Below are 16,055 nucleotides of genomic sequence, written 5' to 3'. Positions count from 1 at the left end.
GACTACCATAGACACCTGTATTCCCTTGACTACCATACATACCTGTATTCCCTTGAATACCATACACACCTGTATTCCTTGTTTTTGAAAGAAAAGCATGTTTTTTTGTCCTTGAAAATAACATTGAATTGATCAGAAATATGGTGTAGACATGGTTAATGTTGCAAATGACTTGTAGCTGGAAACGGCTGATTTTTTAATGGAATATCTACATAGGTGTACAGAGGCCCATTATCAGCAACCATCACTCCTGTGTTCCAATGGCACATTGTGTTAATTAATCCAAGTTTTTCATTTTAAAAGGCTAATTTATCATTAGAAAAACAATTTGCAATTACGTTAACACAGCTGAAAACTGTTGTTCTGATTAAAGAAGCAATTAAACTGGCCTTCTTTAGACTAGTTGAGTATCTGGAGCATCAGCATTTGTGGGTTCGATTACAGGCTCAAAATGGCCAGAAACAAATAACTTTCTTCTGAAACTCATCAGTCTATTCTTGTTCTGAGAAATGGCTATTCCATGCGAGAAATTGACAAGAAACTGAAGATCTCATACAACGCTGTGTACTACTCCCTTCACAGAACAGCACAAACGGTCTCTAACCAGAATAGAAAGAGGAGTGGGAGGCCCCGGTGTACAACTGAGCAAGAGGACAAGTACATTGGAGTGTCTCCTAACCTGCCTCAGTGGTTGTGGCTCCTCTGTCTCCTGACCTGCCTCAGTGGTTGTGGCTCCTCTGTCTCCTGACCTGCCTCAGTGGTTGTGGCTCCTCTGTCTCCAAGATAACTCTTGTGCTGCTAGATCCGAGAATACTCTTGTGCTGCTAGATGCTTAACTGTTGTGGTTTGTCTTCTGGTTATGACTCAATATAGATCTGGATCTGATCAGTTGTAGGTGAAGGGCGGGGCGGGTGGAGAGAAGAGAGAGAAGGGAAAGAGAGGGCAAGAGAAGAGCGAGGGTTATCCTGTTGTTTGATGATAAAGGTGAGTGGGTATGATGAAGAAATGGCTGAGGTTGAGAGAAATAACTGATACTTCCTCTCTTCCTCTCTCTCTCAAACACAACTGACAAAGTGAATATATAAAGTGAAAAACTTAGCTCTCATTACAAATGTCTATTATATATATATACAGTGTTCTAACAATGTACAAATGGCTAAAGGACACAAGATACAATAAATAAGCATAAATATGGGTTGTATTTACAATGGTGTTTGTTCTTCACTGGTTGCTCCCACAAATCTTGCTGCTGTCTGGCACACTGTGGAATTTCACCCAGTCTATCTTTTTCAAAATTGGATTTGTTTCTTCTTTGTGGATCTGTGTAATCTCTCTCTCTAATATGGTCATACATTGGGCAGCTCCCTCCCTTTTGTCTGTCTCTCTCTGTCTCTGTCTCTCTCTCTCTTCACACTCTCTCCTTCTCTGTCTCTCTCTGTCTCTCTCTCTGTCTCTCTCTCTCTCTGTCTCTCAATGTCTCTCTCTCCCACCTTCTCTCTGTCTCTCTCTCTGTCTCTCTTCTCTCTCTCTCTGTCTCTCTGTCTCTCTGTCTCTCTGTCTCTCTGTCTGTCTCTCTCTCCCACCTTCTCTCTCTCTCTCTCTCTCTGTCTCTCTGTCTCTCTGTCTCTCCTCTCTCTCTCTCTCTCTCTCTGTCTCTCTCTCCCACCTTCTCTCTCTCTCTCTCTCTCTCTCTCTCTCTCTCTCTCTCTCTCTGTCTCTCTCTCCCACCTTCTCTATGTCTCTCTCTCTCTGTCTCTCTCTCTCTCTCTCTCTCTCTCTCTGTCTCTCTCTCTCTGTCTCTCTGTCTCTCTCTCTGTCTCTCTCTCTCTCTCTCTCTCTCTCTCTCTCTCTGTCTCTCTCTCTCTCTCTCTCTCTGTCTCTGTCTCTCTCTGTCTCTCTCTCTCTCTCTGTCTCTCTCTCTGTCTCTCTCTCTGTCTCTCTCTCTCTCTGTCTCTCTCTCCCACATTCTCTCTGTCTCTCTCTCTCTCTCTGTCTCTCTCTCTGTCTCTCTCTCTGTCTCTCTCTCTCTCTGTCTCTCTCTCCCACATTCTCTCTGTCTCTCTCTCTCTCTATCTCAATTCAAAGGGCTTTCTTGTCATGGGTAACATATGTGTTCATTGCCAAAGCAAGTGAAATAAACAATTACATTTTTACAGTAAACATTACACTCACAGGTTTCAAAAGAATAAAGACATTTCAAATGTCATATTATGTCTATATACAGTGTTGTAAGGATGTGCAAACAGTTGCAGTTTTTCTCAATTGCTCAAACACAATTTCTGAAACCTTCATCCATTTCCTTGAAAACATTAAACACAAAACCTCATCTTCAGGCACTATTTACATAACCTCTGACTCGTCTCGCAAAATGACACAGTCGCCTCAAAACAGTTTTACCTGTGTTCAAAATCAAACACTGCTCTCAAATCATAAACAAAGTGATCAAAATGATATACACTCTCAAGCAGTCAGTAAACAGTCAGTAAACAGCAGTCAGTAAACAATACACCGACAAATAGAAAACACATTGTTCAAAACATACAATTCTCAGGGAGAAGTAAATTTTGAATCTAAAAAAATATTCATATTTTTCCATCATTGTCTTTTGATGAACAAAAACATGGTCTATCATAGTTGCTCAAAATGTATCAGAAATGACTGCCCTGCTTTGCAATTTTGTTTTTTGTTCTTCCTCCTCCTTGTACCCCTATTTTTACAGTACTTTTATTTTTACAGCCTACAATGCACTGTACTACAGAATACAAAACTAAAAGGGACAAAAATCAAAGGAGTAAACATGTGATCAATGTGCTGCTTCTTGTCTTTGGGCTGGGTCAGGCCAGAGCACTTTGTCGACATCACAAGCAATATTGTCCCTCCTGAGGCAACGGGGGAAGAAGCCTCTTGTGTGCCGTATCCAGCCCTGACATGATTCCTCACCTATATCACCACAGGCTAAAACCATGGCTTGCAGCAGATTTACTCTGGCTCAGATTTACTCTTGCTATGCTTTATCTTGGTCAGGTCACAATTGTAAATGAGAACTTGTTCTCAACTGGCCTACCTGGTTGAATAAAGGTGTTCTCAACTGGCCTACCTGGTTGAATAAAGGTGTTCTCTACTAGCCTACCTGGTTGAATAAAGGTGTTCTCTACTAGCCTACCTGGTTAAATAAAGGTGTTCTCTACTGGCCTACCTGGTTGAATAAAGGTGGGAAAAAAAGATAAAATAAATAGGCATAAATATGGGTTGTATTTAAAATGGTGTTTGTTCTTCACTGGTTGCCTTATTCGTGTGGCAACAGGTCACAAATCTTGCTGCTGTGATGTCACACTGTGGAATTTCACCCAGTAGATATGGGGGTTTAATTCTTTGTGGATCTGTGTAATCTGGGGGAAATATGTGTCTCTAGTATGGTCATACATTGGGCAGGAGGTTTGGAAGTGCAGCTCCGTTTCCACCTCATTTTGTGGGCAGTGGGCACATAGCCTGTCTTCTCTTGAGAGCCATGTCTGCCTATGGCGGCCTTTCTCAATAGCAAGGCTATGCTCACTGAGTCTATACATAGTCAAAGCTTTCCTTAATTTTGGGTCAGTCACAGTGGTCAGGTATTCTGCCACTATATACTCTCTGTTTAGGGCCAAATGTTATTCTAGATTGCTCTGTTTTTTGTTAATTATTTCCAATGTGTCATGTAATTATCTTTTTGATTTCTCATGATTTGGTTGGGTCTAATTGTGCTGTTGTCCTGGGGCTCTGTAGGGTGTGTTTGTGTTTGTGAACAGAGCCCCAGGACCAGCTTGCTTAGGGGACTCTTCTCCAGGTTCATCTCTCTGTTGGTGATGGCTTTGTTATGGAAGGTTTGGGACTCTCTCCAGCACAATGTATTTGGTTTCTTGAGTTTCTGTTTCCACCCTCATCACTGATCGGTTCACTTCCTGTCACACACACACACACCTCTCTCTCCAGCACAGTGTTTTTGGTTTCTTAAGTTGCTGTTTCCACTATCCCTACTGATCGGCTCACTTCCTGCCTCACACGCACACTCTCTCTCTCTCTCTGAAACACAGACATACACACATCATCTCACACACAACATACACACACATAGAACGTGGTGGTTGGCTGGACAGGAAGTTGGCTGGACAAGGGAAAAACGAACATACGGACAAAACAGACAGACACAACTCAGGAGGACCGGTTCCTTTCTCTCGACAAGTCAACCCTTTCATCCAGAACTCAGGTACCTGTGTTTTCTAACATAACAATGTTCTCTAACACATAACACTGTCTGACATCATGTCCTCCTGTTGATTCTGTGGCAGATTCTGTTACAGAATAGATTTTTTATTTTTTATACCTGAGACACAACAAGAATTTGAACAAGATACTATGCTTTAACAAGACAAAGACAGAGACAACCATATGGTTATCTGAGATTTCCATTCATCTCTGTTTTTAGATCCAGTAAACTATCACAAAAGTTATCTATAAAAGTGGACATTTATTTGTGTGAAATTAGATTTTCATTAATCTCATGTCTGTAACCAGAGTGACAAGTTTCTCTTACACCAGGAAATGAGAGTAACACACATGAACCCTTCAATGTTTGTAGATCCGTAAGGTGGAAGCTTCAACATTACACTGTCTATACCTATCCAGACCCCACTACTATACTGTTTATACCTATCCAGACCCCACTACTATACTGTTTATACCTATCCAGACCCCACTACTATACTGTTTATACCTATCCAGACCCCACCACTATACTGTTAATACCTATCCAGACCCTACAGATCCCCTACTATACTGTTTATACCTATCCAGACCCCACTACTATACTGTTTATACCTATCCAGACCCCACCACTATACTGTTAATACCTATCCAGACCCTACAGATCCCCTACTATACTGTTTATACCTATCCAGACCCTACAGATCCACCACTATACTGTTTATACCTATCCAGACCCTACAGATCCACCACTATACTGTTTATACCTATCCAGACCCTACAGATACACTACTATACTGTTTATACCTATCCAGACCCTACAGATCCACTACTATACTGTTAATACCTATCCAGACCCCACCACTATACTGTTTATACCTATCCAGACCCTACTACTATACTGTTTATACCTATCCAGACCCTACAGATCCACTACTATACTGTTTATACCTATCCAGACCCTACAGATACACCACTATACTGTTTATACCTATCCAGACCCCACCACTATACTGTTTATACCTATCCAGACCCCACTACTATACTGTTTATACCTATCCAGACCCTACAGATACACCACTATACTGTTTATACCTATCCAGACCCCACTACTATACTGTTTATACCTATCCAGACCCTAACACTATACTATTTATACCTATCCAGACCCCACCACTATACTGTTTATACCTATCCAGACCCTACAGATCCCCTACTATACTGTTTATACCTATCCAGACCCGACAGATCCACCACTATACTGTTTATACCTATCCAGACCCTACAGATCCACTACTATACTGTTAATACCTATCCAGACCCCACTACTGTACTGTTTATACCTATCCAGACCCTACAGATACACCACTATACTGTTTATACCTATCCAGACCCCACTACTATACTGTTTATACCTATCCAGACCCCACCACTATACTGTTTATATCTATCCAGACCCTACAGATCCACCACTATACTGTTTATACCTATCCAGACCCTACAGATCCACCACTATACTGTTTATACCTATCCAGACCCCACCACTATACTGTTTATACCTATCCAGACCCCACCACTATACTGTTTATACCTATCCAGACCCTACAGATCCACCACTATACTGTTTATACCTATCCAGACCCTACAGATCCACTACTATACTGTTTATACCTATCCAGACCCTACAGATACACCACTATACTGTTTATACCTATCCAGACCCTACAGATACACCACTATACTGTTTATACCTATCCAGACCTGACAGATCCACCACTATACTGTTTATACCTATCCAGACCCTTCAGATACACTACTATACTGTTTATACCTATCCAGACCCTACAGATACACTACTATACTGTTTATACCTATCCAGACCCCACCACTATACTGTTTATACCTATCCAGACCCCACTACCATACTGTTTATACCTATCCAGACCCCACCACTATACTGTTAATACCTATCCAGACCCTACAGATCCCCTACTATACTGTTTATACCTTTCCAGACCCTACAGATCCACCACGATACTGTTTATACCTATCCAGACCCTACAGATACACTACTATACTGTTTATACCTATCCAGACCCTACAGATCCACTACTATACTGTTTATACCTATCCAGACCCTACAGATCCACCACTATACTGTTTATACCTATCCAGACCCCACCACTATACTGTTTATACCTATCCAGACCCTACAGATCCACTACTATACTGTTTATACCTATCCAGACCCTACAGATCCACCACTATACTGTTTATACCTATCCAGACCCCACCACTATACTGTTTATACCTATCCAGACCCCACTACTATACTGTTTATACCTATCCAGACCCTACAGATCCACTACTATACTGTTTATACCTATCCAGACCCGACAGATACACTACTATAATGTTTGTACCTATCCAGACCCTACAGATCCACCACTATACTGTTTATACCTATCCAGACCCCACCACTATACTGTTTATACCTATCCAGACCCCACCACTGTACTGTTTATACCTATCCAGACCCTACAGATACACTACTATACTGTTTATACCTATCCAGACCCCACCACTATACTGTTTATACCTATCCAGACCCCACCACTATACTGTTTATACCTATCCAGACCCTACAGATCCACCACTATACTGTTTATACCTATCCAGACCCTACAGATCCACCACTATACTGTTTATACCTATCCAGACCCCACCACTATACTGTTTATACCTATCCAGACCCCACCACTATACTGTTTATACCTATCCAGACCCTACAGATCCACCACTATACTGTTTATACCTATCAAGACCCCACCACTATACTGTTTATACCTATCCAGACCCTGCAGATACACTACTATACTGTTTATACCTATCCAGACCCCACTACTATACTGTTTATACCTATCCAGACCCCACCACTATACTGTTTATACCTATCCAGACCCTACAGATCCACCACTATACTGTTTATACCTATCCAGACCCTACAGATCCACCACTATACTGTTTATACCTATCCAGACCCTACAGATCCACCACTATACTGTTTATACCTATCCAGACCCTACAGATCCACCTCTATACTGTTTATACCTATCCAGACCCCACTACTATACTGTTTATACCTATCCAGACCCTACAGATACACCACTATACTGTTTATACCTATCCAGACCCCACTACTATACTGTTTATACCTATCCAGACCCCACCACTATACTGTTTATACCTATCCAGACCCTACAGATCCACTACTATACTGTTTATACCTATCCAGACCCTACAGATACACCACTATACTGTTTATACCTATCCAGACCCTACAGATCCACTACTATACTGTTTATACCTATCCAGACCTGACAGATCCACCACTATACTGTTTATACCTATCCAGACCCTTCAGATACACTACTATACTGTTTATACCTATCCAGACCCTACAGATACACTACTATACTGTTTATACCTATCCAGACCCCACCACTATACTGTTTATACCTATCCAGACCCCACTACCATACTGTTTATACCTATCCAGACCCCACCACTATACTGTTAATACCTATCCAGACCCTACAGATCCCCTACTATACTGTTTATACCTTTCCAGACCCTACAGATCCACCACGATACTGTTTATACCTATCCAGACCCTACAGATACACTACTATACTGTTTATACCTATCCAGACCCTACAGATCCACTACTATACTGTTTATACCTATCCAGACCCTACAGATCCACCACTATACTGTTTATACCTATCCAGACCCCACCACTATACTGTTTATACCTATCCAGACCCCACTACTATACTGTTTATACCTATCCAGACCCTACAGATCCACTACTATACTGTTTATACCTATCCAGACCCGACAGATACACTACTATAATGTTTGTACCTATCCAGACCCTACAGATCCACCACTATACTGTTTATACCTATCCAGACCCCACCACTATACTGTTTATACCTATCCAGACCCCACCACTGTACTGTTTATACCTATCCAGACCCTACAGATACACTACTATACTGTTTATACCTATCCAGACCCCACCACTATACTGTTTATACCTATCCAGACCCCACCACTATACTGTTTATACCTATCCAGACCCTACAGATCCACCACTATACTGTTTATACCTATCCAGACCCTACAGATCCACCACTATACTGTTTATACCTATCCACACCCCACCACTATACTGTTTATACCTATCCAGACCCCACCACTATACTGTTTATACCTATCCAGACCCTACAGATCCACCACTATACTGTTTATACCTATCCAGACCCCACCACTATACTGTTTATACCTATCCAGACCCCACCACTATACTGTTTATACCTATCCAGACCCCACCACTATACTGTTTATACCTATCCAGACCCTACAGATCCACCACTACACTGTTTATACCTATCCACACCCCACCACTATACTGTTTATACCCATCCAGACCCCACCACTATTCTGATTCTACCTATCCAGACCCTACAGATACAATACTATAATGTTCATACCTATCCAGACCCTACAGATCTGCAATCATCAAAGGGTCACAGAGAAAGAGAGAGAGAGAGACTGAAGTAGAAAGGTTATGCCCTTTGTTTTTTATGACAAAGATGAGTGGGTTTGAAGAAATGGCTGAGGTTGAGAGAAATAACTGATACTTCCTCTCTACCTCTCTCTCTCTTCACACTCCCTCCCTTCTCTGTCTCTCTCTCTCACACACACACCTTCTCTCGCTGTCTCTCTGTCTCTCTCTCTCACACACACACCTTCTCTCTCTGTCTCTCTCTCTCTCTCTCACACACACACACTTCTCTCTCTGTCTCTCTGTCTCTCTCTCTCACACACACACCTTCTCTCTCTGTCTCTCTCTCTCTCTCTCTCTCACACTCCCTCCCTTCTCTGTCTCTCTCTCTCTCTCTCTCTCTCTCTCTCACACACACCTTCTCTCTCTCTGTCTCTCTCTCTCTCTCTCTCTCTCTTCACACTCCCTCCCTTCTCTGTCTCTCTCTCACACACCTTCTCTCTCTCTCTCTCTCTCTCACACACACACACCTTCTCTCTCTCTGTCTCTCTCTCTCTCTCTCCCACCTTCTCTCTCTCTGTCTCTCTGTCTCTCTCTCTCTCCCACCTTCTCCCTCCCTCCCTCCCTCCCTCCCTCCCTCCCTCCCTCCCTCCCTCCCTCCCTCCCTCCCTCCCTCCCTCCCTCCCTCCCTCCCTCCCTCCCTCCCTCCCTCCCTCCCTCCCTCCCTCCCTTTCTCTCTCTCTCTCTCTCTCTCTCTCTCTCTCTCTCTCTCTCTCTCCCACCTTCTCCCTCCCTCCCTCCCTCCCTCCCTCCCTCCCTCCCTCCCTCCCTCCCTCCCTCCCTCCCTCCCTCCCTCCCTCCCTCCCTCCCTCCCTCCCTCCCTCCCTCCCTTTCCCCCTCTCTCTCTCTCTCTCTCTCTCTCTCTCTCTCTCTCTGTCACTCTCTCTCTCTCTTCACCCTCCCTCGCTCCCTTTCTCTCTCTCTTCACCCTCTCACTCTTTCTCTCTCTCTTCACCCCCATTTCTCTCTCTCTCCTCCCTCCCTCCCTCCCCCTCCCTCCCTCCCTCCCTCCCTCCCTCCCTCCCCCCTCCCCCTCTCCCTCTCCCTCTCTCTCTCTCTCTCTCTCTCTCTCTCTCCCCCCAGATGGAGTTTGCCTGCAGTCATGTAGTGTGTAACTGGAGACCAGAGAGTGTAGAGGGGAGGTCAGGTGAGGGGGTGACCGCAGGTCTAGGTGAACCCCTTAGACTGTCTGTCAAAGAGCACATGTACGACAATCGCATCGCGGTCATCTCCCGGCCAGGTACTGTACTGACACGACACCGCACACACTAGATTCATTCTCATCAGACGTTTCCTCTCACCACCCACACAAGCTCTGTGGTGTTACGAATGATGATGATGATGATGATGATGATGTCAATCAAATGTATTTGTAAAGCTCTTTTTTTTGTGTTTACATCAGCAGATGTCACAAAGTGCTGTAACAGTCTGTGTCTGTTTCCTTTGCTTCAGAACCGGGTATAATGCCTCCAGCTCTGCCCCCTCGACAGTTCGGTTCTCAGAAGCCCCACCCTCAACCCACTTTTCGGCCTCCCCCTCTTCCCTCCCTGCCTCCCCCTCTACCCTCCCTGCCTGCCCCTCTACCCTCCCTGCCTCCCCCTCTACCACCCCGAGGTGACAGGATTCTGTGTGTTGGTTCTGAAAACAGCCCTAGTTGTTGGGTTAGGCTGTACTGGTGTATGTAAAGATCAGTGGTTTATAAACATCCTGTGGACATGTTTAAACTATAGACCAGAAGTCCCCACAAGAATAATAAACAAACATACATTTGACAAACTGGGGACATTTAGTTTGTCCCCACGACGTCAAATGCTATTTCTAGGGTTTGGGGTTAGGGTTTGGATTTAATGTGGGGGTATGGTTTGGGGGTATGGTTTGGGGCTAGGGTTTGGGGTTAGGGTTTGGGGTTATGATTTGGGGTTATGGTTTGGGGCTAGGGTTGGGGTTAGGGTTTGGGGTTAGGGTTTGGGGTTAATGTTTTGGGTTAGGGTTTGGGGGTATGGTTTGGGGCTAGGGTTTGGGGTTAGGGTTTGGGGTTATGGTTTGGGGTTATGGTTTGGGGTTATGGTTTGGGGCTAGGGTTGGGGTTAGGGTTTGGGGTTAATGTTTTGGGTTAGGGTTTGGGGGTATGGTTTGGAGCTAGGGTTAGGGTTTGGGGTTAGGGTTTGGGTCTAGGGTTGGGTTTGGGTTTGGAGCTAGGGTTAGGGTTAGGGTTTGGGATTAGGGTTTGGGGTTAGGGTTTGGGGCTAGGGTTGGGTTAGGGTTTGGGGCTAGGGTTGGGTTAGGGTTTGGATCTAGGTTTGGGTTAGGGTTTGGGGCTAGGGTTGGGTTAGGGTGGGTTAGGGTTTGGGGTTATGGTTTGGGGCTAGGATTTTGGGTTAGGGTTTGGGGCTAGGTGTAGCGTTAGGGTTAGGGTTTGGAGCTAGGGTTAGTTTTAGAGTTTGGGGCTAGGGTTAGGTTAGGGTTTGGGGCTAGGTTTGAGTTAGGGTTAGGGTTTGGAGCTAGGGTTAGGTTGGGTTAGGGTTTGGGGCTAGGGTTGGGTTGGGTTTTGGGCTAGGGTTGGGTTGGGTTCGGGTTTAGGGCTAGGGTTGGGTTAGGGTTTGGGGCTAGGGTTGAGATGGGTTAGGGTTTGGGGCTAGGGTTGGGTTAGGGTTAGGGTTTGGAGCTAGGGTTAGGGTTTGGGGCTAGGGTTAGGGTTTGGGGCTAGGGTTAGGGTTTGGGGCTAGGGTTAGGGTTAGGGTTGGGGGCTAGGGTTGGGTTAGGGCTTGGGTTAGGATTTGGGGCTAGGGTTAGGGGCTAGGGTTAGGGGCTAGGGTTGGGGGTTAGGGTTGGATTAGGCTTTGGGGTTAGGGTTTGGGGCTAGGGTTAGGGTAGGGTTTGGGGCTAGTGTTGGGTTAGGGTTTGGGGCTAGGATTGGGCTAGGGTTTGGGGCTAGGGTTGGGTTAGGGTTTGGGGCTAGGGTTGGGTTAGGGTTTGGGGCTAGGGTTGGGTTAGGGTTGGGTTAGGGTTTGGGGATAGGGTTGGGTTAGGGTTGGGTTAGGGTTTGGGGCTAGGGCTGGGTTAGGGTTTGGGGCTAGGGTTAGGGTTTGGGGCTTGGGTTGGGTTAGGGTTTGGGGCTAGGATTTGGGGCTAGGGTTGGGTTAGGGTTGGGATAGGGTTTGAGGCAAGGGGGTTGGGTTAGGGTTTGGGGGTTAGGGTTGGGTTAGGGTTGGGTTAGGGTTTGGGGCTAGGGTTGGGTTAGGGTTTGGGGCTAGGGTTGGGTTAGGGTTGGGTTAGGGTTTGGGGCTAGGGTTGGGTTAGGGCTGGGTTAGGGTTTGGGGCTAGGGTTAGGGTTTGGGGCTAGGGTTGGGATAGGGTTTGGGGCTAGGGTTAGGTTAGGGTTTGGGGTTAGGGTTGGGTTAGGGTTGAGTTAGGGTTTGGGGCTATGGTTGGGTTAGGGTTGGGTTAGGGTTTGGGGCTAGGGTTGGGTTAGGGTTTGGGGTTAGGGTTTGGGGCTAGGGTTGGGTTAGGGTTTGGGGCTAGGTTTTGGGGCTAGGGTTGGGTTAGGGTTGCGTTAGGGTTTGGGGCTAGGGTTGGGTTAGGGTTGGGTTAGGGTTTGGGGCTAGGGTTGGGTTAGGGTTGGATTAGGATTTGGGGCTAGGGCTGGGTTAGGGTTTGGGGCTATGGTTATTGTTTGGGGCTAGGGTTGGGTTAGGGCTTGGGGCTAGGGTTTGGGGCTAGGGTTGGGTTAGGGTTGGGATAGAGTTTGGGGCTAGGGTTGGGTTAGGGCTGGGTTAGGGTTGAGTTAGGGTTTGGGGCTAGGGTTTGGGGCTAGGGTTTGGGGCTAGGGGTTTGGGGCTAGGGTTGGGCTAGGGTATGGGGCTAGGGTTTGGGGCTAGGGTATGGGGCTAGGGTTGGGTTAGGGTTTGGGGTCAAGGTTTAGGGCTTGGTTTTGGGGTTAGGGTTGGGTTTGGGTTTGGGGCTAGGGTTGGGTTAGGGTTTGGGGCTAGGGTTAGGGTCAGGGTTGGGTTAGGTTTGGGGTTAGGGTTTGGGGCTAGGTTTTGGGGTTAGGGTTGGGTTAGGGTTTGGGGCTAGGGTTTGGGGCTAGAGTTGGGTTTGGGTTTGGGGCTAGGGTTGGGTTAGGGTTTGGGGCTAGGGTTGGGTTAGGGTTTGGGGCTAGGGTTGGGTTTGGGTTTGGGGTTAGGGTCATGGTTAGGGTTTGGGGCTAGGGTTGGGTTAGGGTTGCGTTAGGGTTTGGGGCTGGGCATTGGGGCTAGGGTTGGGTTAGGGTTTGGGGCTAGGGTTAGGTTAGGGTTTGGATCTAGGTTTGGGTTAGGGTTTGGGGCTAGGGTTGGGTTAGGGTGGGTTAGGGTTTGGGGCTAGGGTTTGGGGTTAGGGTTTGGGGCTAGGATTTTGGGTTAGGGTTTGGGGCTAGGTTTGAGTTAGGGTTAGGGTTTGGAGCTAGGGTTAGGTTGGGTTAGGGTTTGGGGCTAGGGTTGGGTTGGGTTTTGGGCTAGGGTTGGGTTGGGTTAGGGTTTGGGGCTAGGGTTGAGATGGGTTTGGGTTTGGGGCTAGGGTTGGGTTAGGGTTAGGGGCTAGGGTTGGGTTAGGTTTGGGTTAGGGTTTGGGGATAGGGTTGGGTTAGGGTTGGGTTAGGGTTTGGGGCTAGGGCTGGGTTAGGGTTTGGGGCTAGGGTTAGGGTTTGGGGCTTGGGTTGGGTTAGGGTTTGGGGCTAGGATTTGGGGCTAGGGTTGGGTTAGGGTTGGGATAGGGTTTGAGGCAAGGGTTGGGTTAGGGTTTGGGGTTAGGGTTGGGTTAGGGTTGGGTTAGGGTTTGGGGCTAGGGTTGGGTTAGGGTTTGGGGCTAGGGTTGGGTTAGGGTTGGGTTAGGGTTTGGGGCTAGGGTTGGGTTAGGGCTGGGTTAGGGTTTGGGGCTAGGGTTAGGGTTTGGGGCTAGGGTTGGGATAGGGTTTGGGGCTAGGGTTAGGTTAGGGTTTGGGGTTAGGGTTGGGTTAGGGTTGAGTTAGGGTTTGGGGCTATGGTTGGGTTAGGGTTGGGTTAGGGTTTGGGGCTAGGGTTGGGTTAGGGTTTGGGGTTAGGGTTTGGGGCTAGGGTTGGGTTAGGGATTGGGGCTAGGTTTTGGGGCTAGGGTTGGGTTAGGGTTTGGGGCTAGGGTTGGGTTAGGGTTGCGTTAGGGTTTGGGGCTAGGGTTTGGGGCTAGGGTTTGGGGCTAGGGTTGGGTTAGGGTTGGGTTAGGGTTTGGGGCTAGGGTTGGGTTAGGGTTGGGTTAGGGTTTGGGGCTAGGGTTGGGTTTAGGGTTGGATTAGGATTTGGGGCTAGGGCTGGGTTAGGGTTTGGGGCTATGGTTATTGTTTGGGGCTAGGGTTGGGTTAGGGCTTGGGGCTAGGGTTTGGGGCTAGGGTTGGGTTAGGGTTGGGATAGAGTTTGGGGCTAGGGTTGGGTTAGGGCTGGGTTAGGGTTGAGTTAGGGTTTGGGGCTAGGGTTTGGGGCTAGGGTTTGGGGCTAGGGTTGGGTTAGGGTTTGGGGCTAGGGTTTGGGGCTAGGGTTGGGCTAGGCTATGGGGCTAGGGTTTGGGGCTAGGGTATGGGGCTAGGGTTGGGTTAGGGTTTGGGGTCAAGGTTTAGGGCTAGGTTTTGGGGTTAGGGTTGGGTTAGGGTTTGGGGCTAGGGTTTGGGGCTTTTGTTGGGTTAGGTTTTTTGGGCTAGGGTTGGGTTAGGGTTCGGGTTTGGGGCTAGGGTTGGGTTAGGGTTTGGGGCTAGGGTTAGGGTCAGGGTTGGGTTAGGTTTGGGGTTAGGGTTTGGGGCTAGGTTTTGGGGTTAGGGTTGGGTTAGGGTTTGGGGCTAGGGTTTGGGGCTAGTGTTGGGTTAGGGTTTGGGGCTAGGGTTGGGTTAGGGTTTGGGGCTAGGGTTGGGTTAGGGTTTGGGGCTAGGGTTGGGTTTGGGTTTGGGGTTAGGGTCATGGTTAGGGTTTGGGGCTAGGGTTGGGTTAGGGTTGCGTTAGGGTTTGGGGCTTAGCATTGGGGCTAGGGTTGGGTTAGGGTTTGGGGCTAGGGTTAGGTTAGGGTTTGGATCTAGGTTTGGGTTAGGGTTTGGGGCTAGGGTTGGGTTAGGGTGGGTTAGGGTTTGGGGCTAGGGTTTGGGGTTAGGGTTTGGGGCTAGGATTTTGGGTTAGGGTTTGGGGCTAGGTTTGAGTTAGGGTTAGGGTTTGGAGCTAGGGTTAGGTTGGGTTAGGGTTTGGGGCTAGGGTTGGGTTGGGTTTTGGGCTAGGGTTGGGTTGGGTTAGGGTTTGGGGCTAGGGTTGAGATGGGTTTTAGTTTGGGGCTAGGGTTGGGTTAGGGTTAGGGTTTGGAGCTAGGGTTAGGGTTTGGGGCTAGGGTTTGGGGCTAGGGTTAGGGTTTGGGGCTAGGGTTAGGGTTTGGGGCTAGGGTTAGGGTTGGGGGCTAGGGTTGGGTTAGGGCTTGGGTTAGGATTTGGGGCTAGGGTTAGCGGCTAGGGTTAGGGGCTAGGGTTGGGGGTTAGGGTTGGATTAGGCTTTGGGGTTAGGGTTTGGGGCTAGGGTTAGGGTAGGGTTTGGGGCTAGTTTTGGGTTAGGGTTTGGGGCTAGGATTGGGCTAGGGTTTGGGGCTGGGGTTAGGGTTAGGGTTGCGGGCTAGGGTTGGGTTAGGGCTTGGGTTAGGATTTGGGGCTAGGGTTAGGGGCTAGGGTTAGGGGCTAGGGTTGGGGGTTAGGGTTGGATTAGGCTTTGGGGTTAGGGTTTGGGGCTAGGGTTAGGGTAGGGTTTGGGGCTAGTGTTGGGTTAGGGTTTGGGGCTAGGATTGAGCTAGGGTTTGGGGCTAGGGTTGGGTTAGGGTTTGGGGCTAGGGTTGGGTTAGGGTTTGGGGCTAGGGTTGGGTTAGGGTTTGGGGCTAGGGTTTGGGGCTTGGGTTGGGTTAGGGTTTGGGGCTAGGATTTGGGGCTAGGGTTGGGTTAGGGTTGGGATAGGGTTTGAGGCAAGGGTTGGGTTAGGGTTTGGGGTTAGGGTTGGGTTAGGGTTGGGGGTTAGGGTTTGGGGCTATGGTTGGGTTAGGGTTTGGGGCTAGGGTTGGGTTAGGGTTGGTTTAGGGTTTGGGGCTAGGGCTGGGTTAGGGTTGGGTGCTAGGGTTGGGTTAGGGCTTGGGTTAGGATTTGGGGATAGGGTTAGGGGCT

The 16,055-nt window shown here is 47.8% G+C and overlaps 2 protein-coding genes across 4 annotated transcripts in view; one reads left to right on the top strand and one right to left on the bottom strand.

Annotated features, from left to right (window-relative positions):
- LOC112259691 (gastrula zinc finger protein XlCGF57.1) overlaps window positions 1-16,055 on the bottom strand; it is a 1,127,091-nt gene that overhangs the window by 229,163 nt on the left and 881,873 nt on the right. The window lies entirely within an intron of this gene.
- Window positions 3,994-16,055, top strand: part of si:dkey-9k7.3 (circularly permutated Ras protein 1) — a 41,609-nt gene continuing 29,547 nt past the window's right edge. For 2 of the 3 annotated variants that reach the window (XM_042329401.1, XM_042329399.1), the window contains exons 1-3: window positions 3,994-4,243; window positions 9,956-10,112; window positions 10,325-10,486. In XM_042329401.1, the coding sequence (XP_042185335.1) occupies window positions 9,956-10,112; window positions 10,325-10,486 (319 nt within the window). In that variant the 5' untranslated portion in view covers window positions 3,994-4,243. The remainder of the gene's footprint in view (window positions 4,244-9,955; window positions 10,113-10,324; window positions 10,487-16,055) is intronic. The other variant, XM_042329400.1, reaches the window with a different exon arrangement.

Source organism: Oncorhynchus tshawytscha, linkage group LG10, assembly GCF_018296145.1.
Source record: "Oncorhynchus tshawytscha isolate Ot180627B linkage group LG10, Otsh_v2.0, whole genome shotgun sequence".
Lineage (NCBI taxonomy): Eukaryota > Metazoa > Chordata > Actinopteri > Salmoniformes > Salmonidae > Oncorhynchus > Oncorhynchus tshawytscha.
This window is presented reverse-complemented; position numbering and strand designations above follow the sequence as displayed.